At 37.1% G+C, this 25,845-nt stretch overlaps 1 protein-coding gene across 1 annotated transcript; it reads right to left on the bottom strand.

Annotated features, from left to right (window-relative positions):
• Positions 1-1,300: 1,300 nt before the first annotated feature.
• On the bottom strand, positions 1,301-23,981 carry LOC116245830 (sialyltransferase-like protein 5). Its single transcript, XM_031617400.2, has 11 exons — positions 23,866-23,981; positions 23,695-23,774; positions 22,883-22,969; positions 22,716-22,793; positions 22,549-22,640; positions 22,263-22,464; positions 19,889-19,979; positions 17,544-17,602; positions 17,157-17,305; positions 3,113-3,194; positions 1,301-1,943 (listed from the first exon to the last, which is right to left on the bottom strand). The coding sequence occupies exons 1-11, from the start codon at positions 23,960-23,962 to the stop codon at positions 1,545-1,547; spliced, it is 1,416 nt and encodes a 471-aa protein (XP_031473260.1). The 5' UTR covers positions 23,963-23,981; the 3' UTR covers positions 1,301-1,544.
• Between the last annotated feature and the right edge of the window lie 1,864 nt (positions 23,982-25,845).

The raw sequence follows: 25,845 nt of genomic DNA, 5'->3' as shown, positions 1-25,845 counted from the left end.
ATAGTAGGAGTGATGTGTGTCTGCATGCTATTCATAATTCATGACATAACAATATTGTTATCCTCCTCCCATGTCAAATATTTTCCTTACTTATGATTCATTCTCCTCAATAACATGTTTCCTTCTGTGCCCCTTAACCGACATCATAAATACAAGGGACCAGATCTCATAGTTTGAACCGTCTAGCTTCACAGTAGACCCAAATGAAAAAAGATTCCCTAACATTTTATACTCCCCTTACGTATCAGCTGTAGTATCCTTATGCTCCATAGTGTAGATCAAAAAAAAAAAAAAATCTCCACATTTTAAGTAGACTGCTGAACCACCACTATGTGTTAGCAATAAAGGGAGACCAGCAGATATCTAGAGATGTATCCAAGACAGTCAAACACAACAAAATAGTATCCACTAACTGTAATAGTTTCTAAAGGGGAACAACTAGTTCGTAGAAAGGATAAAATCACTCAACAGATTTCAGCTTCAGTATATTGGCCTAATCACTCAACAGTCCACTTGATTGATCATAGAACGACGTCAGTCCATAAGATGTTAAACGACATAGACTCCCACACAGCTGCGCCAATCTTTTTGTTGATATCCATGACTGGAGTTTATTCAAGCATATTTCTAAGCGTGAACAGACTCCTTCACACAACGCTCCTTGCTGATGGCCGCCGACCAGAACATAAAGAAGAGAGGAAGAGGAGAAGAAGAGGAGGACATGTTGCCGGAGAAGAGAAGGTCGCCAGAAGTCGGACGGTCGCGACTGCCTGCAGGAGTCACGCTGCCTGCTTTGATACCGTGTTGTTGGAGAAGAAAACAAGATATCAATTACTCACCCTAACCCTTACTTAAGGAAAACTAGGGCACAAAGTATAATTACAATATAAACCAGAAAAAATATTGAAAGTAATTAAAGAACTGTCAAGTTCTTTAATATTCAAAAAACTCCCTCATCGTCAACACAAATAAAGTGTATACTACACACAAAGAATGGTGATATTTCAATGGTTTTTTGCAGGACATGAGATCCCCAAAATCTGTTTTCTAGAGAAAGATATGAATCTGCCCTTAATCCACCATGATGGATGGTGGATATAGGACATCAACAGGCCCATCGGTCCCAATGAAGAAGAGGGCAAGCTAATCAACTTGAAGCAGATTTATGTCCTTGTGCCTAAAAGACCCTACCATGGCATCTCACACACTGAAGAATCCACAGAAAACATTGAAAGTACAGCTGTCATAAGACAACAAATTCAACTGAACTGCAAAACATTACCTAACGATGACACACGGATTGAATCAGCAAAAGAAGATAACATGAAAAATTTCACAATTACAGAGAAGCAGTTGGCACTTGGGGAGATCACCATGATATACAAACGAGTGGAGAGAATTTACAGATGGCATGGCATCACTTTATATTTCTCAAATTCCTTCGATGGAACTATCTCTTGGAAAAAATTTGGCTTTCTCTATCTTAATGAACAGATACACAGTTATTGTGCAAAATATATTCTTGTACCCAGATTCTTATCTGCTTAATGTGAACTGAGCCTTGACCTTATGTCATGTTTCACACAGACAAGTTCATCCAACCTGTTGCCATCCATCTTGTACAGTGAAACACCTTCCATCTCAATATAATGTTCCTGGGCTTCTTTCCTTAGCTTTTCAAATGGCATGACTTCCCACTTCATATAATTTGAATTTTTCCGTGTTAAGTTCATGTCAGGTGCCCCAGAAACCGGACCTGCATCTGAGCCTACCATGCCCCATACCTTACATCTGCCAAACTGTCCCAAACCTTCTGGCTGACCATCCTGAGCTCTCTTGAGTCGAAGTGCAGCCGTATGAGCATGCCTTATCACATCTCTGTTGGGTATGTCAGAGCAATTTTGGTCCCTTGCAGCCCTCAAAGGAGAATGGATTCTTATTACCTGTTCACATAATCCTGTTAGTGCTCTCTATATAGAACATCCAAGAACATTGTCCTTAGCATATAAGTCGACCATTCAAGTGATTGAAAAAGAAATAATTCAAAAAGTTGGGGAAAAGATGTGGGACAAAAATAAAAAAAGGTGATCTCTTTAGCAAAGCAAAAACTACTAAATGATAAAGCAGACGGCATTATACGAACAACCAGGAAAATTATTCTGAGGATATAAGCAAGCATCTCAAGATATTGAAAAACATTTCTTCTAAAACTTCAGGGAAAGGTATGCAAAAAAAAGTATAATACCTTAGAAAAAATCACATTATAAGAACTAAAACTTCAATGTGCTTTCCTGTAAGTTTGAAGACCAAAAGTTATAGCTTTTTCAGCTTATAAAATCTTATCTAGACTTTGGATTTTCATGACCTTTCGTTGCTTGACTTTTTGACATTATACAGCCATTGATAAAGTTAAAATTTTGAAGACAATTTATTATAAGAATGCCTGGTCTAGGTCCCCTATATATCCAAATATACACTACTTACTAGAACTGGATGAGGGGTAAAGCATTGGCCACTGGAATTGCTTTTATAACTTTTTCAAAACGAGAGGACAATTTCTTAGATGTTGTAACTGAGTTAATATTTTATAACTGCAACTTTGTCATTACAGCTAACACATGGCATTTAAGAAAACTTTTAAGTTTTAACAAAAAAAGGCGTATTTTGATAATACATTAGGAAGCTAATCAACTAACTTTTATATCTCTCTCTTCACTACTGAATAGCCTACCCTTTCTTTCCTGATTAACTCTCTCCCTCTCTCTCTCTTTTAACATCAAATGAGGATAGAATTTATCATTGCAAAATACATTTCAAGTTCATTTTTTGTATACTTCTGTTGTTTATATGATTGTATACACTATTGACTATACGTTATGTTTATAAAAATATGTAATTACTAATTAAATGTCAAAACTCTTAGAGATGTCTGATAATGGCATAATGCTAAAGAAAATGTAGCTTATTTCCTTTTATTTGATCATATTTTTTCAAGAAATTAACGTATCTTTGTAATATAAGATTCTAATGAATAATCATGAGGGAAATCAAATACATATGTATGAAAATTTTCCCTTATATGAGAGAGAGAAAGAGAGAGAGAGAGAAATACGCCAAGGCACTCCAGCAATTGGTAATAAGCCCTCCCTTGCAATGGATTATGCCCCTTCCTAGGAGAGGAAAAGTACCGTGTCCTGTGTGGGAAAAAAAACAAAGTTATCCAGATAGTCACACTCTTCCCATGGAAATAAAGGAAACTGACTTGCCGAATAAGCCAATAAGATGATACGTGCACTCGTGCAGTGCATCTGAAATAACACATTACTGCAGGTTCTATACATATGGTAACTGCCCAAAGTAGCAAATCTTTGTGATGTTTTGAGTTCTGTAAAGATAGATGCAGTACTATTCTATCATATTAACACCATTATGCTATTATAAGCAGTTATTTTTACAACAACAGGGAAGATGACAGGACTTGAAGCTTGAACAAGAGTGGAGCAGGCATTCAAGATACTTTCGTTTTGATACTGCATCAAGTAATGGCCTCCATCACTTCCATTGCCTGCTTCAAATCCGGTCTTGAGATAACAAAAGCAAGTGACATAAATGGAATGGTAATGAAAGCTTCTGCAGTTACATGATTCAGTTGGAAAGAAAGCTTGAATTGCCATCGGATAGTTGATCTGACCTAACACCTGTATGAACTATTTTAGAATCATCATCTCAATGTGCAAACTTTTCGTTGTTTACTTGGTGGATGGCAGTACATACCATCTAAATGTATTTTCCTTTGATGGAAAAAGGTTCCAATCAGCCTACCACTTTGAACCTATAAGTTTGATATAAAGATTACATGTCACTTATTTTTTAATTGTTAATTTTGTTTGTCATACAAATTAGTGTTTAATTGCAAATTTTAACTGATATAGTACATTTTTTATATCCTTATTTTAGCTTTTCATTTATGCTATTTTTACCTATTTTTGGGGGTTTATTGGAAATATCCAAGAAAATGTCAACAAGAATTGCTACCTAAATTCATTAGACTCATTTGACTTTCCAAACTCTTCAAAACCAAGATCAACCTTAATTGTGCCTCTACCACTTCTTACATGACAAACCGATGTAGATGGAAAATTTTCATAACCACTACCCGCTGAGAATGATCTTCACATGCTACACTACCTACATGGATACTTGCAAAACCATGAAATGTCACTCTTGGACATTCTTGAGACCGAGCCTGACACTGACATGCACAGGTACATGCTTTTTGAAATACAGTCTCCAGAAAAATATACACGTCTCTTGGGATTTTCTTTTTGGAAGCTAAGTCTGCACCCTTTAAAACTATGTGTTCCTCTCTTGTCAAATAAGAAAAGAATCTCTTCCTCTCCCTTCTCCAAAAAAAGAAGGATGAGGAGAGGACTATGTGCCACTGTTAGGGACAGGGTTCTAGGTCATGGGTCAAGCTCATTTGACTGACCCAAGAACAGGTATAAATAACGGTTGGACAGCTGTAATTAGGGGATCGCAGAAGATATCGGGTATTCCTTTGGGAGGAGAGATTAGCACTGAGTGCGTGTGTGTGTGTATTTGGGTTTCCCTCTTGTAAGGGTTTATCAAGGTGTCAACACCCCAAATTTTTCCACATCAAAATTGAAGCAATGTGAAAATTTCAAAAAAGAATTGTGAAAATTTGCAATTTCAAAGCCAATTTCGAATCTAAAGAACAATTAGATTCAAATCGTGAATTTAACCCGATACACGAATCCCAATGCAGGATTACAAGTCCAAATTCAATTGCAAATGTCATTTGAAATCCAAATCCAATTGCAAAATGCAAATTTTGACTTAGGTCTAAAATGCTACGTGGGACCCACGTGTGGGCCCCACCTAGCCCGTGTGGTCAAGAGCCCCCCCAGGGGCCATGCCCCCTCCATGTCAAAAAAATAATAAATAAATATTTTCTCTCAAATTAATTGAAGAAAAGTCATTTTCAAGAAGAAATAAAGGAGAAACCTAAGAAAAGAGAGACATAATGTCTCTCTCTCTTCTTTAACCAGGTCCTCCTTAAAGAAAAAAATCATTTTCAAGGAAGCAATTACTAGACTGGTCAAACTCACCTAACCTACTTAATCCAAGTAGGTTTGACCCGGGTGCACTCAAATGTGGTGCCAATTCCAGCTAGGTTCGGTCACCATGGGCTCAACACAGTCAAAACGTAAGTCTGTCTCATGATCTAATTAATGGACGAAAATAGACTTTGACCGAACCAAACCCACTTTGACTAAACTCAGTCAAAGTACAATTTAGCTCAATTAAGAGCTTTCTTGACCCAAATTTATCAAATTACCTCAAATAAAGTCAAACTACTTGCAAATGAGCTTTGACTTTGGTCAATTGGTCGAAATTGATCAATTTGGACAATTTTGCCCTTCTGCGGTCAACTTAAACCTAAAATGGTTTATGAAAGGCAAATAAACATTTGAATTTGTCAAATGCATGAATCAAATACCAAATTTAAATTGAATTTCTCAAGTGAAAGTTTGATTCAGTTGAAATCCATTTTCAATCAAGTTTTGGACGAAAATACCCTTTTCGAACCAAATTTGATAAAATTTTTAAATTTTATTAAAATTTAAATTTAATTATCATAATTCAATGGCATTTGGAGCTTAGTAACTAGGTTTTAACCTTATAAGCTCGATTTGAAACAAAAAATAAATAAATAGTACAAAATAAGGGCAAAACCCTGTGCAAGGGCATTTTCGTCCAAAATTTTGGTCAAAATGGTCACCTAGGTCTGAACCCATGTTGACCAAACCTAGCCCAGCCCACCTAGCTCGTGGAAATGGGCTGAGAAATGGTCAATTAGAGCCTTTAAAGTCTATTTAACTCATTTTACAAGTCCCCAAGGTCTTAAGCAAGTTCCCAAGGTGAGTTAAGAAGGTGGTTGAACCCACCTCCTCCTCTATATAAACCTCCCCTTGACCACCAAGGGGGAGGGACGAAATTTTGGAGCATTCTATCAAATTGCTGCAGCCAAGGACCTAAGAGAGAGAAGCCAAGGAAGAGAGAAGAGGTTCGTCCAAGCCCCCTTCCCCTTTTTCTCCCATTCTCTTCTTCACTTTCTTCTATTCTCCCCATTGATTTTGCTAAGTTAGGGTGCTTAAGTGAACCCATACTTAGGATTTTCGTGGTGAGAAGCCCTCTTTACCACTCCAAATTCCAGCAAGCAAGCTATTTCTTATTCTAGCTTTGCTAAGCTTGAATCCACGGTTGGATTCTTGCTTCGGATTGCTTGAGTAAGAAAACAAGTGAAGACGAAGGACAATCATCAAGACCGACCGCAAGGTAAGTGATCTTAACTCACTTCTCTTCTACTTTAGCTTATTGTTGATTTATTTTAATTCCAGCAATTCATGGGAGGGTTTATTTTCATTTGCTTACGGCTGGGAATGATGTCCAGCTAAGGGAAACCTACGCTTCAATGTACATGTTAATGCATGCATATGTCGGTTTTTCTTAAATATGAACCCAAGTATCAAATTTTGAAATGGGCCCCAAGGCCATGTCCCTTTCAAAGGAATCAACTTAATACCATTTTGAACTCCCTACTATGAGAGAATCCCACGGTGAGAGAGTGATTTTGCTACATCACGTATGATGAAAATGCCTATAAGGGATGAATACGTTTTTATGAATGTGATCCACCATTGCATGGCGAAATGATGACGAATAAGCTTGAGTATTGTTTTATTTTCTTTCTTATTCACAGTCATTTTGATTCATGTCTTTCAATTTAATTAATCAAGGGTAGTAGGGAAGATTTGAAACAAGTTTTCAATCTTCCTACATAAAAGAACCCAGCCATGAATCATCATGATTCATGAGTCATGCGGTCCCTTGATAAAATTTCATTTTGAAAAGTAAGGTACGTATATGTATACATTGTTATATATGTACATATATGTATCTGATTTCTTGTCAAAAATTACATTCCTCCCTTAAAATCAGGTTGGAACATGTTTCCAAATCGGTTTTTAAGGAAATGGGCCATTTTTATTGATTTTCCTAGTGCAAGACTATGAATCATTTTCATTTCATTTTTACTTAATTTCAGCAAATCCATACGTAAGATGTATGTATGTTGTTGAAATCAGATCATGTTTCATAGGAATTGGTTTAAGAATGTCAAAGTTTACATATTTGAAATACCAACTATCCTAGAATCATCCAAAAGAGTTGACGATCTCATTACTATCAAATCTGAAATTTGAATCTATTTGAAAGACTTGTCATTTCCATCTAAGAAACAACATATTTATTGGAATCAATGTCGACAATTTTCAGCTATTTAAATCAACACAATGTCTGATTTTTAGCTATTTTGAGACAAAAGTGGATGTCCTCCACGTCTCCCATCCATTTCAAAGATTTAACTTGACATCATTTATATATTTTCACCATTTTGATAATTTTATGTCAAGCCTCAAGCTTATGGACTACATCTCTAATTCATGTGCTTAATCATATAATGATCACATATAGAGAAAGTCCTACATTTTAATCAATCTTCATGCATAGATTGTATGACGTGCAATACGGACTTTGAGAGATTATGGGGGAGTGAAGAATGTATGTTTCATATGAATGAATCTTGAGGAATTATGAGAGAGAGAAGAATAAATGTTCCATATAGTTTCCATTCTCGTTTCATGCATTCACTTTCACTCAAAATCAATGGCACCACATGCACATTCTCAAGAAATTAAGTGATTCAAATTTAAGTTGCAAAAAGTGACCAAGTCATATTGCAATGAGAATTTGTAAACCTCCCTTAACTTCAAAAGAAAACACAAGCAATGCATTCATAATCTTTTGGCCAAAGTGCATTTGAAAAACAACATGTTTTCTAACAATTTGGAACCTATGTTCTTTCAAAAGAATGAATTCTACAAATCGACAAAAGAAGAGTTCAAAATCAATTTTTATCATAAGATGATCATCATCATCTAGAGTTCACAACAAAGAACTCAATTCCAAATCTTCAAAAATCCTCAAGAATTATGTGTTTCAAATAACACCAAAACAAAGGTTTTTTAAACCAACTTGAAAACCCCCAATATTCAAATTCATTTATTCAAAAAAATGAATTTCGGTTCTTGAATCCAAAACCTCAATGCATAAGCATATAGGACTTACATCAATAACTCATATATGATCCAAATGATCCTTAGTCCTTGGTCTAATTACACCTGTTAAAGGCGGCAGGAACAAGGAGGTCGAAATGCGGTCCAACCGTTCCTGCCGCCTTTCGACCTCCTTGTTCCTGCCGCCTTTCGACCGTTCCTATATGCTTATGCATTGAGGTTTTGGATTCAAGAACCGAAATTCATTTTTTTGAATAAATGAATTTGAATATTGGGGGTTTTCAAGTTGGTTTAAAAAACCTTTGTTTTGGTGTTATTTGAAACACATAATTCTTGAGGATTTTTGAAGATTTGGAATTGAGTTCTTTGTTGTGAACTCTAGATGATGATGATCATCTTATGATAAAAATTGATTTTGAACTCTTCTTTTGTCAAATCATGTGATTTGTAGAATTCATTCTTTTGAAAGAACATAGGTTCCAAATTGTTAGAAAACATGTTGTTTTTCAAATGCACTTTGGCCAAAAGATTATAAATGCATTGCTTGTGTTTTCTTTTGAAGTTAAGTGAGGTTTACAAATTCTCATTGCAATATGACTTGGTCACTTTTTGCAACTTAAATTTGAATCACTTAATTTCTTGAGAATGTGCATGTGGTGCCATTGATTTTGAGTGAAAGTGAATGCATGAAACGAGAATGGAAACTATATGGAACATTTATTCTTCTCTCTCTCATAATTCCTCAAGATTCATTCATATGAAACATACATTCTTCACTCCCCCATAATCTCTCAAAGTCCGTATTGCACGTCATACAATCTATGCATGAAGATTGATTAAAATGTAGGACTTTCTCTATATGTGATCATTATATGATTAAGCACATGAATTAGAGATGTAGTCCATAAGCTTGAGGCTTGACATAAAATTATCAAAATGGTGAAAATATATAAATGATGTCAAGTTAAATCTTTGAAATGGATGGGAGACGTGGAGGACATCCACTTTTGTCTCAAAATAGCTAAAAATCAGACATTGTGTTGATTTAAATAGCTGAAAATTGTCGACATTGATTCCAATAAATATGTTGTTTCTTAGATGGAAATGACAAGTCTTTCAAATAGATTCAAATTCCAGATTTGATAGTAATGAGATCGTCAACTCTTTTGGATGATTCTAGGATAGTTGGTATTTCAAATATGTAAACTTTGACATTCTTAAACCAATTCCTATGAAACATGATCTGATTTCAACAACATACATACATCTTACGTATGGATTTGCTGAAATTAAGTAAAAATGAAATGAAAATGATTCATAGTCTTGCACTAGGAAAATCAATAAAAATGGCCCATTTCCTTAAAAACCGATTTGGAAACATGTTCCAACCTGATTTTAAGGGAGGAATGTAATTTTTGACAAGAAATCAGATACATATATGTACATATATAACAATGTATACATATACGTACCTTACTTTTCAAAATGAAATTTTATCAAGGGACCGCATGACTCATGAATCATGATGATTCATGGCTGGGTTCTTTTATGTAGGAAGATTGAAAACTTGTTTCAAATCTTCCCTACTACCCTTGATTAATTAAATTGAAAGACATGAATCAAAATGACTGTGAATAAGAAAGAAAATAAAACAATACTCAAGCTTATTCGTCATCATTTCGCCATGCAATGGTGGATCACATTCATAAAAACGTATCCATCCCTTATAGGCATTTTCATCATACGTGATGTAGCAAAATCACTCTCTCACCGTGGGATTCTCTCATAGTAGGGAGTTCAAAATGGTATTAAGTTGATTCCTTTGAAAGGGACGTGGCCTTGGGGCCCATTTCAAAATTTGATACTTGGGTTCATATTTAAGAAAAACCGACATATGCATGCATTAACATGTACATTGAAGCGTAGGTTTCCCTTAGCTGGACATCATTCCCAGCCGTAAGCAAATGAAAATAAACCCTCCCACGAATTGCTGGAATTAAAATAAATCAACAATAAGCTAAAGTAGAAGAGAAGTGAGTTAAGATCACCTACCTTGCGGTCGGTCTTGATGTTTGTCCTTCGTCTTCACTTGTTTTCTTACTCAAGCAATCCTAAGCAAGAATCCAACCGTGGATTCAAGCTTAGCAAAGCTAGAATAAGAAATAGCTTGCTTGCTGGAATTTGGAGTGGTAAAGAGGGCTTCTCACCATGAAAATCCTAAGTAAGGGTTCACTTAAGCACCCTAACTTAGCAAAATCAATGGGGAGAATAAAAGAAAGTGAAGAAGAGAATGGGAGAAAAAGGGGAAGGGGGCTTGGACGAACCTCTTCTCTCTTCCTTGGCTTCTCCCTCCTAGGTCCTTGGCTGCAGCAATTTGATAGAATGCTCCAAAATTTCGTCCCCCCCTTGGTGGCCAAGGGGAGGTTTATATAGAGGAGGAGGTGAGTTCAACCACCTTCTTAACTCACCTTGAGAACTTGCTTAAGACCTTGGGGACTTGTAAAATGAGTTAAATAGACTTTAAAGGCTCTAATTGACCATTTCTCAGCCCATTTCCACGAGCTAGGTGGGCTGAGCTAGGTTTGGTCAACATGGGTTCAGACCTAGGTGACCATTTTGACCAAAATTTTGGACGAAAATGCCCTTGCACAAGGTTTTGCCCTTATTTTGTACTATTTATTTATTTTTTGTTTCAAATCGAGCTTATAAGGTTAAAACCTAGTTACTAAGCTCCAAATGCCATTGAATTATGATAATTAAATTTAAATTTTAATAAAATTTAAAAATTTTATCAAATTTGGTTCGAAAAGGGTATTTTCGTCCAAAACTTGATTGAAAATGGATTTCAACTGAATCAAACTTTCACTTGAGAAATTCAATTTAAATTTGGTATTTGATTCATGCATTTGACAAATTCAAATGTTTATTTGCCTTTCATAAACCATTTTAGGCTTAAGTTGACCGCAGAAGGGCAAAATTGTCCAAATTGATCAATTTCGACCAATTGACCAAAGTCAAAGCTCATTTGCAAGTAGTTTGACTTTATTTGAGGTAATTTGATAAATTTGGGTCAAGAAAGCTCTTAATTGAGCTAAATTGTACTTTGACTGAGTTTAGTCAAAGTGGGTTTGGTTCGGTCAAAGTCTATTTTCGTCCATTAATTGGATCATGAGACAGACTTACGTTTTGACTGTGTTGAGCCCATGGTGACCGAACCTAGCTGGAATTGGCACCACATTTGAGTGCACCCGGGTCAAACCTACTTGGATTAAGTAGGTTAGGTGAGTTTGACCAGTCTAGTAATTGCTTCCTTGAAAATGATTTTTTTCTTTAATGAGGACCTGGTTAAAGAAGAGAGAGAGACATTATGTCTCTCTTTTCTTAGGTTTCTCCTTTATTTCTTCTTGAAAATGACTTTTCTTCAATTAATTTGAGAGAAAATATTTATTTATTATTTTTTTGACATGGAGGGGGCATGGCCCCTGGGGGGGCTCTTGACCACACGGGCTAGGTGGGGCCCACACGTGGGTCCCACGTAGCATTTTAGACTGAATGAGATCCAATTCTTGGATCTAAGTCAAAATTTGCATTTTGCAATTGGATTTGGATTTCAAATGACATTTGCAATTGAATTTGGACTTGTAATCCTGCATTGGGATTCGTGTATCGGGTTAAATTCACGATTTGAATCTAATTGTTCTTTAGATTCGAAATTGGCTTTGAAATTGCAAATTTTCACAATTCTTTTGTGAAATTTTCACATTGCTTCAATTTTGATGTGAAAAAATTTGGGGTGTTAACACAAGGTTAGCAGTGGCTAACAATAGTATCAGAGCTGGGCGTCTTCCTAACCTAGCCAGACCAGAAGTGCCAGCTTGTAAGGATCTCTCATGTGAGAATCAAACAGCTCTTGAATCCTTCTGCAACCAATTGGATGAAGAGCACCAAATGATGGACCATTACATGGAGGTGATGGAAAGGAGCGTTGGGAGGATCAAGCAGCCCCTGGAATCCATGGATCAGGGATTGGGAGTGATAATGGCCCAGCAAAAGGTCTTTGGAGGTTTGCTGGAACAGTTGCTCAACAAAGTAATTGGCAGGGTTTTAAATAGTACAGTGAACGTTCCAGAGTCCTCATACAAGGACGGAGAACAAGTAGCACATATAGCGGCGGCCTCTCAAGATGAAGAAATGGTTAAGAAGGTCTTCCATCAACTCGAGTTTTACGATAGCGACTGTAATTCCCTTTGTAAAGAGGTCGTGATGCAAGGGATTACAAGAAGCAAAGAAGAGGACCTACAGAAGCTCACGCCAACATTCAAAAGGCAAGGTACACATACATTTTCTGATGTTTCTGTTGCATCTTCGTATCAGGATAAAAGAGTGGTAAGATCCTCTAATCATTCAAATGAGGGGAGATCAGCAGAGCACCAGGTCGCTCTGGCAACAGCCTTAACACTGGAAGGGAAGGTATGTGAGGCAGCAAGTGATTGATAGGATATTGCGGCAATTAGAAGAACCCTGACCAGAACTGGCAGAAAGAAGAATGCGCCAAGAACGCTGACCAGATTCACCGCAGGCAGGAGGAAGGAGTGGAGGAAGAGAATGGACAGAACTCAACCTTGTTGGGAGCAGGAAACCATGAGGACGTCGACCCTGGAATGTCTACCGAAAGGCAGAAGTTGGGTTTAAATGAGAAAAAGGGGCGGCAAGGTGGGCTGATGCAGGCAATCCCTTCGTCCCTGCCATAGGATGCAAGGATGGTGACACTAGAAAGCAAAAAGGGGGCTCAGTAAACCTGAGAAGCCCCATTGGAGTCGAGCCACAGCAGCAAGCATCATCGAGCACTCGATTGGGGCAGGTAGTGCCGACTCGTTCCAGGATGGAGGTATTGAAGGGACGGCAATGGAGTTTGAGGAGCAGAAGAGATACTTGACTAAGAACAAAAAAATGCTTGTCGAGTCCTTGACGGCACCAGTCCTTCCACTGAAGGAAGCAAACAAGGATCCTTGGAACAAGGATCCTTGGAACAAGGAGCGCGAAAGAGTCACCACTGACGATACTAAAATTGGTGAGCGTAGGAGTCCAGCAGCACATGATGTTAGCTATCCAAGGAAGATGGCTCAAGTGTGGAGTATTCTGCGTATGGATGCCCCACAATCTACATTTATCCAAATATATGAAGTCATTTTTGGGTTGACGGCACCAGTCCTTCCACTGAAGGAAGCAAACAAGGATCCTTGGAACAAGGAGCGTGAAAGAGTCACCAACGACGATACTAAAATTGGTGAACGTAGGAGTCCAGCAGCACATGATGTTACCTATCCAAGGAAGATGGCTCGAGTGTTGAGTATTCTGCGTATGGATGCCCCACAATCTACATCTATCCAAATATATGAAGTCATTTTTGGGTTGGGTGAAAAGAGATGTGCTGTGTCTCAGGTAACTTACTTGCTTTTGCTATTGGAAGGTTATCCATTGGATTCACAATCAAAGGCACTTCAGAAGCACCTTGCACAGCAGGCAATAACTTCATTTTGTGGATTGATGGAAAGTAGTCTCAGACTCCAAGGAAAACTAAATTTATCAAGAGTTTCAGGTTCTGGACTGCTTGGAGAGCCACTGTACACTATCTGAAGCACCTTGTCATCACCATGTCAAAGGTTCTGCACTCACGAAGTTTATATACCACAGATTTTGAAATTCACAATAGCTATTGTTAATGCCTTCAAGGAGTGTAACGAGAGTTCAGAAAGGGCATACTCTTCAAGACATTGATGGTGATTTCAAACACAAAGAGTGCATACTCTTCTCATGACATAGAGGGAGTTGTATTAGGTTTGCAGAAGTTGTTCGCAACAGATTTCACAGATTCAGACAAGTTCTTGGTTTTTATTAAATCAGCTTTGCCTTCTTTTCTGGCTGGACTTGGTCATATGGAAATCACGGAAGTGCAGTTAGCTCTGCAATCTGGGAGCTATATCATTGCATATTCAGAATGCACCACTGGCCATTACCTCATTTGGCACTTTCAGCATTTGGATATGTTTCTGCTCAAACCACTTGCAACCAGCTATGGAGATTTGTACTACAAGATGCAGAACTTTCGTTTGTCAAGGACATAGGGATGGAGGCACCTAAAGAGAGGTTTATGTCAGAGTTCAAGAAATGTGCTGACGAACTAGCTAAGGGCTGGATAGGTGGACTTGCTGGTGTCTTCGTACCAGAATTCAGACGACAAGGAGTGTTCATCGCAAAAATGAAAATGAACTCTCTGTCGATTGAACTACATGGTGATGAACTCAATGTCGAAATAATTCAAACCTTATTGAAGATGGAACCAACTTCTGAAGAAGAATCTAAACCTATACTGGGAACTATCACGGCTAGGGTCTGCTGAATGGTTTCTTGAGGCATCGGTGGGCATACCTTTTGCCTTTAAGCGGCTTGATGCATTGTTTTTTTATGTGTACTCTTGGATAGGAAATGACTAACATTAAAGCATCCTTTACTACTTTTAGAGGCAGCCTGTGAAGAACTCAAAGGCAATCGTTTTTTTAGGAAACTCCTGGGAGCTGTTCAAACATCTGGAAACTGCATGAATGATGGGACCTTCTGTAGCAGTGCTCAAGATTCAAACTTGATACATTATTAAAATTGGCTGATGTAAAGATGGGAAAACAACTCTGTTGCACTTTGTTGTTCAAGAGATCATGCAATCTGAAGGTGTCCGTGCAAGCAAAGCAACAAAAGAAAGTGAGAGTATGTCTACCCTGAATTCTGAGGAAAATTAAGAAAATGCACCCTTTGAGACGGAAGATCATTTCCGAAGCTTGGGCTTACAAGTAGTATCTGGGATTGGGAATGAGCTTGAAGATGCGAAAAAGGCAGCTGTTTGATGCTAACATGTTAACAAGTACAGCATCAAAATTTGGTGGTATGCTGCTAAAAACAAAGAAATTTTTGGACTCAGGGATGCAATTCATAGAAGAAAATCATAGAAAAAAATTACACTTCATAGACTCTTACACATTTTGTAGAGCATGCAGAAAATGAAATTACATGGTTGCAGTCTGAGGAAAAAAGGATATTGTCGCTGGTGAAGGGAACAACAGATTATTTTCATGGAAACGCTGCAAATGATGAAGGTTTAAGGCTGTTCATCATAGTTCGAGACTTTTTGCGTATGTTGGATAAAGCATGTAAAGATTCCATGAACCAGGCCACTGGCTTCAATTTATCTATGGAGCTGTGTTGTGCTAATGGTGAGGAAGATTCTGAGCCTGAGAAGCAGATTTTCAAGAGTGCACTCACACTATCAGGATTGCTGTTGAGACAGGTTCTTACAGTTGGTGGACCACCTTGTCCAGCCGAAATCAAGGAAACAATTTTCAACGTCTGCATTCATTTTCCATGCTCACACCTTGAGGATAAGGTGTTTTTCAAGGGGGAAGCATTGTTAGGGACCGGGTCCTGGGTCACGGGTCAGGCCCATTAAACTGACCCAGGAACAGGTACAAATAAGGGTGGGGCAGCTGTAATTAAGGGATCGCAGAAGATATTGGGTGTTCCTTTGGGAGGAGAGACCCTAATCTGGAGATTAGAGCTGAGTGCGTGCATGTGTATTTGGGTTTCTCTCTTGTAAGGGTTTATCAAGGTTAGCGGTGGCTAACAGCCACCTTCTCCTATGTCATATATGTGCAAGGTGCATGTCTGACTGCGACATTCGAAAAAAAAAACATGGGTGCACCATTACATATACATTATTGGGACTTATTTCTTGAACCCCCCTCTTTACTCTCTCTCCCTTACCTACACGTTTATTCTCTCTTTTTTTTCCTTTCCATAACCATTTTGTCCACCCAAGTATTGGTGAATCATAGGAAGGGAAAGGGGCTTGAAAATCCAGTCCTATTTTTGGAAAGATTTTACTCAATTCCCATATAGTTTTAAAATCTTGTATCAATTTTAAAAGAAAATTTTCTGTGAATTTCAGAAAGAACTTTCCACAAATTTTCAAAAGTTTTATTGTAAATTATCAAAAGTGAGAAAGTTTTATAAACCGTATAAACTTATAGTCTTATTTCTAAATTATGAAAATGAAAAAGGCTTAAAACCAAAAAGAGAAAGGAAACTCTAATCCTTGTACAAATATCTCTCTTTCTCTACCAGTAGCTGTCCCTCCTCCACCTCCTTCACCTCTGCTTTATTTTTCTTCTTCTTCTTCTTCTTCATCCCTCAACCTCCTCGTCCTCCTCCTTTTCTCATCATCATCATCTTCTTCTTCTTCTCCCGTTCAGTGTTGATGAGCCCAAGGAGCAGCTGCTTTCACAGCGAACGTGTGTGGCAGGCTAAATGACACCACCATGTGACACAGATTTCCTCTCTCTCTGCCCAAGGTTTCTTTGACAGGGTGATGGAGGAGAAGGTGACTGCTTCCACTCTTTTTTTTCAGAAAGGATGTAAATGAGGCAAAGAGAAATTACCACCTTACATTTTTAGAAACTTCAAATAAGTATATATATATATATATATATATATATATATATTTATATATATCAAACACTTACATCTCTGACACGTTGTACTGCTTAAACATTGACACCCATGTCAGCTCCCATCAAAAGATAGTTTACATGATGATAACAATGCTTTGGCTTTAAAAATTCCTCCTGGTACTAGATTTATTCAAGTAGGAAAGAACATACAGCTTGTGCTTATGAAGTTGCAAAATGAGATTCAAGTGATGAACAGAAAATAAAGTATAATCAATTATACAATTATAAACGATAACCTGACAAAAGAAGAAAAGGGGAGCACAACAAAAATTTAAAAATATCCATTGAAGGTATTAAATTATAGAAGAGAATACATTTTCAAATTTAACTAACTATACCTAGTGGCACTACAAACAAAAGTACAGAAGTCCATAAGACAGATTGCACATATCAGAAAACGATGAAGATAAGTAAATGAAAAACATGTAAAGGAACTCACCATTCAGTATAGCCAGGATCTACAGTGAACCCATATATGTCAACGGTGTCACACATAGACAGTGCTAGTTCTATGGATTTCATTCCAGTTCCTTTGGCACCTCTACGCAAGACTATGCCTTGAAAAAGATATACTGGATTTGGAAGCATCTGCAATGTAGAAAAGCAAGAAAGTGCAATTTTAGGACATGCCGCAGAATCTGAAAGAAAGAAACTAAAAATGATTTTAGATAAATCTTTCAGAAGATCCTATAATAAGCAAGTGAGCAATCAGAGAACAACAAACCATTACTAGGATAATAAAAACAAGTCAAAATTCATGGAACCATGAACAAATAAGTACTGACCGAAAAGCTTAACTATAGAAGCAGTAATTTTAAATTTTTACCTCAATCATTGTCTTGAAGGCCCTATGCATCACACTCTTAATTATAAAAACCTCATCAGCTACAGAAAAAAATGTAAATATGTAAGCTGAATTGTTGAAGTCTAACAATCCTTCTAAAACTAAAAATCCATATGACACAAGGGAAACATCCAAGAATTTAATAAAACATGACAAATGCATGTAACTGTAAGAAATTGAAAGTCATATGTCCACTTGATGCACAGCACATTCTTGAGCATGGTTGAGTATTCAGATGGATCTTTTAGACTCAAATACATCTCGGAGTTATAAAAACTCCAATGATGCCCTTGAGGATAGTAGAAGTCCTAGGCAAGTCCTTGAGCTAACCAAAACTAGAACAATAGGAGCAGGATCTGCAAAGTCATCAGGCAATAATTTTTTGCAACATGTGGCACATATCCCTAGGCAGTGGCTCATGGTGTTTCAGCTTTTGCAATCTAAGCTCCAAATGAAATAATTACCTGAAGTGGCACATGGAAACGAACAATGCTATTTTTAGAAAGATGTTCTGGAACCCATTTGTGATGCATGATAGCACTTGCAGTTAGTCGCAAACCACCAAGGGTATTTGCAATGACAGCTGCAATTGCACCAGCGCCAGTTTGTTCTTTGCCAAGCCGCAGAACGTAATACCCCTCAGACATTGCCAAGTTGTTATGACTTTGCAGCAGAACACACTGCAGCGACATCCAAAAATGGAAAGATGCTCTTGATACTCATAAATCTGCTCACAGACAAGCGACAACCACCAAACCTTTTCCAGCACTGGCACATGCCAGGCCACATCAGTCTATAGCATAGTAAAAAAAAAAATTTCTCGGTTTTTAAACGGCAAGGTTTTTCTTGGGTATAATATGGCGAGGTTAAAAAAAAGGGAAAAGAACAGGAAAATACGGTTAAATTTTAAAAAATTAAAAAATCTAAAAATGAAAGGAAAATAAATAAGCGAGAAAGTAATAACACAAACATAAAAAAAATAAGTATAGTTGCAACAAATAAAAATGAAAAAAAAAACAGTTTGACATTAAAAAAATATGAAAAAAATGAATAAAAGGAAAAAGGCACAAAAACTTGTTTTTTGCATTTTTTTCATTTCAACGTGTTTTTAAAAAAAAAATGACGTTTTTTTTAATTTTTACAGTTAATTTATTTATCACGTTTATTTCGTTTTTTTTTTTTGAAAAAATGCATTTTAACAGACCTATTTTTGGGAAATTTCTGCAGCAGCAGAACATATAATGTACATGGCAGTTGTTTGGCTGTTTATAGGATGCAGCCCACACACCAAACACTGCCCAGTTTCCTCCATAAAAGGATAGCCCAAGGCCATTCACAATCCATCCCTCATCCTCTACCTTCTTTCAACATGTTTTTCTTTCTCTTTCCCTCCCCTCCTCCTCCACCCCACACCCTGCGCTGCCGCGCAGCCTGCCCCCATGCAACTGCAGGCCGTTTGTCCTATTCTTCCATCTCAACTTGTCAAGTATCCATTCCATGAGTTCCTAAACCCACTTGTTCTATGTTTTATTGATAATTTCTCTAAGTTCACCTAAATTTATTTCTTAAAACATAAATGTGAAGTATTCTCAATATTTAAGTAGTTCAAATCCTATAAAAAGAGCAGTTTGTTTTATTAAATAAAAGTCCATAGAAACATAATAACAGTGGATACAAGTTCGTATAAGTACTTCAAGTGATATGAAAGTTAAAAGATTAAACGAAAAACATCAAGCTGAAATCATAAAATTTGAATTCTTAAAAATGAATAACAAAATGAGAATTACATGATCAAACAATTTACTTGAAGACCAAACTTTAGTATTGCATTGGTTTCAATATGTCCATTTATGCACTATCCTGCTGAAGACATACTCATTGCCATATCCACTTGCTTTAGGAGTTATTCACTAGAAGCAGTGCATGGGTGTTTGTATTAGTTCATATGTCTGGACAAATGTGCACGAGTTTTCAAGTCAACACATATAGGCTATAGCCAGTTAGATGGTTTGGGTTCGTGTACTTTGAGACCAAGTCCCTAAATTAGGACAAAAACCAATGAGTCTTGAGTTATTCCTCGTTGAAATTGGATCTACTAACTATCTAAAAAAGTGAGGCTTTTGATATCTTCAGTTTGAAATGTTCAAGTAAGAAGTCATGCAGAAAGGACCTCCTTTATCTCCAATTGAAAAAGAAACACATTTTCCTTCGATCAACAGAAAAAATAAGACATTCTCTAGGACATGACTACTTGGCATGGAGAACATGGCATTTTGCAGCTTTATATCAATTATATTGAAATTTTTACATGGAAATGGTGTTCTCACCAGAACCATTGGCAACAGCTACCATATTTTGTGCAACACCCCTTGCTGCTAAGCGGAAGTCCCTCTTCAAACCAACATGCTTGGCATATTGCTGCAATTAATCCATGAATAGTCAAAAGTTATACATTGAGTAAGGTAAACATGAATACTATGTCCAGTTTTGTTTGTGGTCCATTGTTTGCATTGAAAATAAAACCTATCAAATTTAAAAGTTACTGCAAGGAGGCCTGCATTGGTGTATAGAAGTTTATATAATTAGGGTGGCAACCTCCAATGTCCCTGTAATATGAGATATGATTTCACTTCATGACTCCAATCTATGTGAAAAAAGAAACAATTAAAACATTTGAGCAAACACAAGTCAAATGTAGAAATAAAGGAAAGGACAACCATGTAAACCACAGCTGCACTGGACTCATATTTCCTAATCCATAGTGCAGAAATGATTAATGTTTATTGACTAACATGAGCAAGAGAAACAACATAAAGCCTTAAACCCAACCTTCAAGCTTCCCTAGTAGATGATTCACCCAACAGAAAACAGCGACAAATACCAGCAACGTTTTATAAATACATGGTTGTGTAGATATATGCTGATAAAATATCAGAATGCAGCAACCCTCAATATCACCCACATTTAAAATAACATACTTTTTTTATCATAATCTTGGCAAAAATGCATGATAACGTTAATTTTTAGCTTACTTCAATATAGTTTCATTACATTTACTTTTTCAATCTTTGTTCCAAGATTTTACAGCTGGAAGCATATCTTTTAGTATTCGAACAAATTTCCTGAAGTTGTTCAATAATTTGTGCAAATATTTTTCAGGTTTCATGCACTCCTTTGGCTACCTTAAGGAAGATGGATCTGGTCAGTTAGCATATTGTTTTGTGCATCAAAAGGACAATTGTAAATAAAGAAATAAACTCAAAGAAAGATGAACATATATGCATTTTAGCTAATACAAAACAAACACACACACATCATATGTGATTGTACGAAGTTCCATTGTCACCAAATTCAGTTCATGAATTGAATTAACCAGCAAAAAACACAAAAGAGTTTGTGAACTGACTTGGAATCAAAATTGTTTATGAAATGTATCAAAAGGAACATGTGTTTTCATTAAAAAAATCAGAAAGCAAAAACCACAAAAGAAAAAGGAACACCTGCTTCCCGCCCGAAAGAACCGCTCACTAGCTAGCCTCCCTAGTGGGAGGGGGGCCCAGCCATAGAAAACCATGCCTTTCTTTCCTTCTTTTATCTGACTAGGTCTGTGAACTGAGTCATCTCATCCGAAAATTAAAAAAAGAAACACTAGTAAGATCACAAAAAGGAATTGTGTGCCCACTTGGATTGGACTTCGCATCAAATTGCAGAAGTTCCAATTCGATTTGAGTCTTCCAATTCAGGTTGATTCTCCTAGTCCATTGATGTGACAAACACCAGTCACACATACATACTCTGTAATTTCATTATTTGCTCCACTTAATATGAAAATGTGTGATCTACTTTGGGAACCTATTATATTATAATACACCCTAGTCCCCAACAAGGATTGTGTCATTTTCCTTATGTGGTTGTTTGACACTGCAGGTAACACCACGTTCGTCAGCATGCAGGGTTCTGTAATAAGTGGCTCTAGCGACATTCCATATCCACCGGATTATATATTCTGTCAATTCAGCAGGATGTGCAAATGCAGTGAGCCTGTTCACACCACAGAAAACAGGCATGCAATGGCTTCTAGGGTGTGGTGTCTATTCTGGGAAGAACAGGAACAGGAGATCAAAACATCTCCAGCATCCTAGGAATTGAAAAAGCTTGTTTGATGAGGAAGAATGTACAGAACAGAGAGGACATTCTGTGCCGTTGGACACATTTCCATGGTTTACCATAGAACAGTGAAAATGCTAAAAGGGTACTCCTAGGGTGCAACTGCAAAAGGACCCCTGTTCCTGCATTTGTTATTTGGGTGCACCCGCCCACCATGAAGGAGCACAAATTTCCCACTCTGCCAGCCTGAGAATCGATTAAACAAGCTCAAGGGAACCGTAGTATGATATGTCATATACAATACACTAAATTATATCGCTTGGATAGCATTGGTAGAACCTATTCAGATTAAGCGAGCGATACAATTGTGAGGTATACAGCTTTGAGGTTCACTATTTTTGGTGCTTGGCAACCAAAAGGTTGATCGGCCTCACGCATGTATGAATGATTCATGGGCATGAAAGAAAGAGAGAGAGAGAGATAGAGAGAGTGAGAGAGTGAGAGAGAGAGAGAGTGAATGAGAGAGAGAGAGAGTGAGTGAGAGAGAGAGAGAAACTTGTGCAAAATAAACACGCACTCGACAATGGAAACTACCTCTGTCACAGGTGCTTCATTTTCTCGGATAACAGCATCATGGCTATCAATTGCTTGTCCAAACTCCGTCTTCAAAAGATCTCCCGAGTTCCCAACAACTGCACATGTCTTAAACTGCCGAGGATAAAAAGGCGGCTTGGATGGCAAGATCATATTAAGATGCTCTTCACACAGAGTACGATTGTAGCATGTCTTGGCACCCCTGTTGCCAACCAACGGATATTCAAGCTGAAAAGCTGATTACATGAAGGTGAGGAGCTGCAGAAGAAATTAATTATCTACATACAGCTGAGCGATACGCTTTGCAGCATACTCGAGCCACCCATCAGGCCGGGCATCTAGATACTCCCTTGTCAAGATGGTGGTCATGTTACGGTACTGCGATCCAGAAAACCTTGTTACTTGTTCAATTCAGAAACGAGGGAAACTAGCAATAACGGGAAAAATTTTTACCTGCTCCCACAACAGAATGGCTTCACATACGTCATATCGGTACTCAAGTGGTTCATAAGTTTTGAACTGCTCATTGTACTGCAAAGCCAAGAGATGCCCGGACCATAAATTAACAAAATCCAGTCATCAAAATAAGAGAGAAAAAAAAAAGTTATTGATCGGCTTACCCAAGTGCTATTTGTACCTTCGGGAAATTTCAACACCAATTTACAGTGGTCAATTATGTGTGCCGTCAATCCAAGTCCTCTGCTTGCCTGGACAGAAATTGGGGCTTCATCATGCTCAATAAATAGGCCAAGTATTATTCAATCTTCATTATTGAGATCAAAATAATGGAAAGCAAGAACCATGTTTCTCCAAGTTTCGATTGAACCCAAGTCAGCAGAGATCACCTTGCATGGGTAAATACTCAACGGTTCCACGGCTACATAGGAATTAATCGAAGTGGCAATTTTCCAAAAATCCCCAAGTTCCATCGTGAACTTACGTAGAGAAGAAAACAAGAGATTTCAGAGAACATTAATTTGAACATATCCGGCACGTATAACCATATTAAAGTGATAGCAACTGGTGGTATCTATATGATCTATATTTTCACTTGTTTCATATATTTTACATGAACCAGAGAGCATATATGCTGAAGCTTTCCCCCCCAAAAAAAAAAATATATCGCGTGGGCATTTCCTGAGATTACCCTGAAGACGAGACCCGTGAACATGTATTAGCATACTAGGATAAGAAACGGAAAGAAAATCTACACTTTCTTACCGAATATGATCAAGAAAAGTTCCACTCTTTATCCAGAAAAAAAAATCATGATTACCCAATTTGAAAAGATATATATGAAACCATCCAAAAAATTTACGAGAAAAAATCGCCCAAATGAAGACCGTCCACAAACCAGAATTGCAAACTACAAAAACAGAGGTGACTGAGAAGAAAAAACACCAAACACAAAAAAGCAAGGATAAAAACCGACCACACACTGCTGAATTCTCGTCTGGAAATCACCAAGCGTTTGGAGATCCTTCTCACGAAGTTGGTAAGATCCTCGTACTCCTGAAGAAACCCAAGAATTCGGGCGACCAACATCAAATCAAGAAGCGGAGAGAAAAACAGAGAAAGATACAGAGACAGAGACACTACGCACGAGAGAATAAGGTGGTTTGGAGAAGAGTAACACAAAGCGAGAAGAAGAGAGCCAAGGAGACGAGGAGGAGGACGGTGGGTCGCCTGATCTCATGCATGGTGACATGCCGCAGCAGAGTGTCCACCCAAGATCCTGATTTCATTTTATTGGAAGATCCGATTCCATATTGAACCTGTTTTTCTAGGCTCCGGGACTTGGACGATACGGTACATTTGATGTACATGTGGCTCGTTGACAGGAACTGGCATGTGCTAGTAGCTTGAGCTCCACTCAATTACAATAATTAATATATATATATATAAAACTCATATATATATATATATACTCATTACAATAATATACATATATATATTATTAAAATATAAATATAATTGATTATAATATATACAAGCTAAGTAGGACCGACTGCAGCAAGCTCAATGCTCAATTTTAGGGCTCGAACCCTAACCGAGCCAAGCCATGTACCAAATGCTCCTCAGTGTGCCCACTCACTAAACACGAGCACTGGGTTATCGAAGGACGGACAAAGCTTAGATCCAAATTTTTATTGAAATGTAGAGTCTGATCCTAATTTAACAATTAGTGCTTTTTTTTTTAAGTGGATCCAACTTTGTAGAGGGTTATTTTTATAATTTTTTATTTTCGATAGTGTTGACTTAAACTTTAAATAATCTTTAAAAAGGACCCGTATCTCTTGTATCTATTTGAAATAGTCGACTTTTAATATTGCTTTTCATAGCATCTGAAACACCATAAAAAGGTGTGTTTTAGGAGATCTTTATTTTAATCAAACTAAAAATCTTGGTAACATCTTAGTAATATGTATTTTAAATTCTGCTACATGTTAAAACTGGTCCAACCTAAATACATTTAACATAGTGAGGATGCATAATAAGTCAGGCTACTCAACTTTAGCTTGACCTTGATTTGTCTAGGTTTGACTCCAATCGAATCTCAAACTCAACCAGTCCGAGCTCACATAAGTTCAAAGAATTAAAAAAATGCAGGCATTTAATCTCCCCAATTAGCTTACATAAAACACAAATATTCAGCTCGATTTAGATTGAAAAAGGGTATTAATGCAGAATTTATGTCATAGATACTGTAATCGTGGTTGGTCAAGCTACTTTTCCTTTCTACCAATTTATTTATTTAGTACTAAGTCTCGTGTTAGGTCGACTCTATCTTGACTCACTTTTAACTCACTTTTAGTAATTGAACCAAGCTTGAGCTGTGGACAGAGCCTGTTTATGTAGAAGAACCAAGTTTGTTCATATTTAGTACTTAGAAATTTTTGACGACTGAAGAAGACTAGTTTAATTCGCAAATGTGAAGGTGTAGTTCAAGAAATGAGAAGGGAGCCCGATTCAAATGAAAATGCCGCTTAAGATATGTTTGCTTACCAGATCCAAGGTGATTTAAGATCACAATAATCTTAGATTCTACTAGGATCTTAGTTTTTAACATATATGATGGATATGAAATCAACAATTAGGAAATCTATATTTGTTTAGACCATGAGTTCTATGAAATGTGGATTCAGATCTGCCTGTTGGCCAGTCGCGGAGCCAGCCAGTAGGCTATGGTCCCCTCATAAGCATGAAAAATAGGCATTGGGCCGGCCTGATAAGTTATCGGGCTGGCCAGACTAAGCCTGGTTCTATCCGATAAGATTTTTTAAATGTTATTTTTATTAATTTATGTATTATTATAATATTTTACCATGATTAATTTGATGTATATATTATTTTATATTACATATATATATATATATATATATATATATATTTATACTTGTTTTCATTTTTCATTTTTGTTCATACTTGGAAACTCAAATTTTCATTTTTCCATTATTGTTCATATTTTCAAGTTCTCTAGATTTTCTTAAAAAAAATCTTGATTGATACTGAAGAAAAACCTCACTGATAAAAACCCCAGGTCTATATATATATATATATATATATATATATATATATATAT

The sequence above is a fragment of the Nymphaea colorata genome, chromosome 1, assembly GCF_008831285.2.
Source record: "Nymphaea colorata isolate Beijing-Zhang1983 chromosome 1, ASM883128v2, whole genome shotgun sequence".
NCBI classification, from domain to species: Eukaryota; Viridiplantae; Streptophyta; class Magnoliopsida; order Nymphaeales; family Nymphaeaceae; genus Nymphaea; species Nymphaea colorata.
The sequence above is the reverse complement of the archived record's forward strand: the minus strand, read 5'-3'. Positions and strand labels throughout refer to the sequence as shown.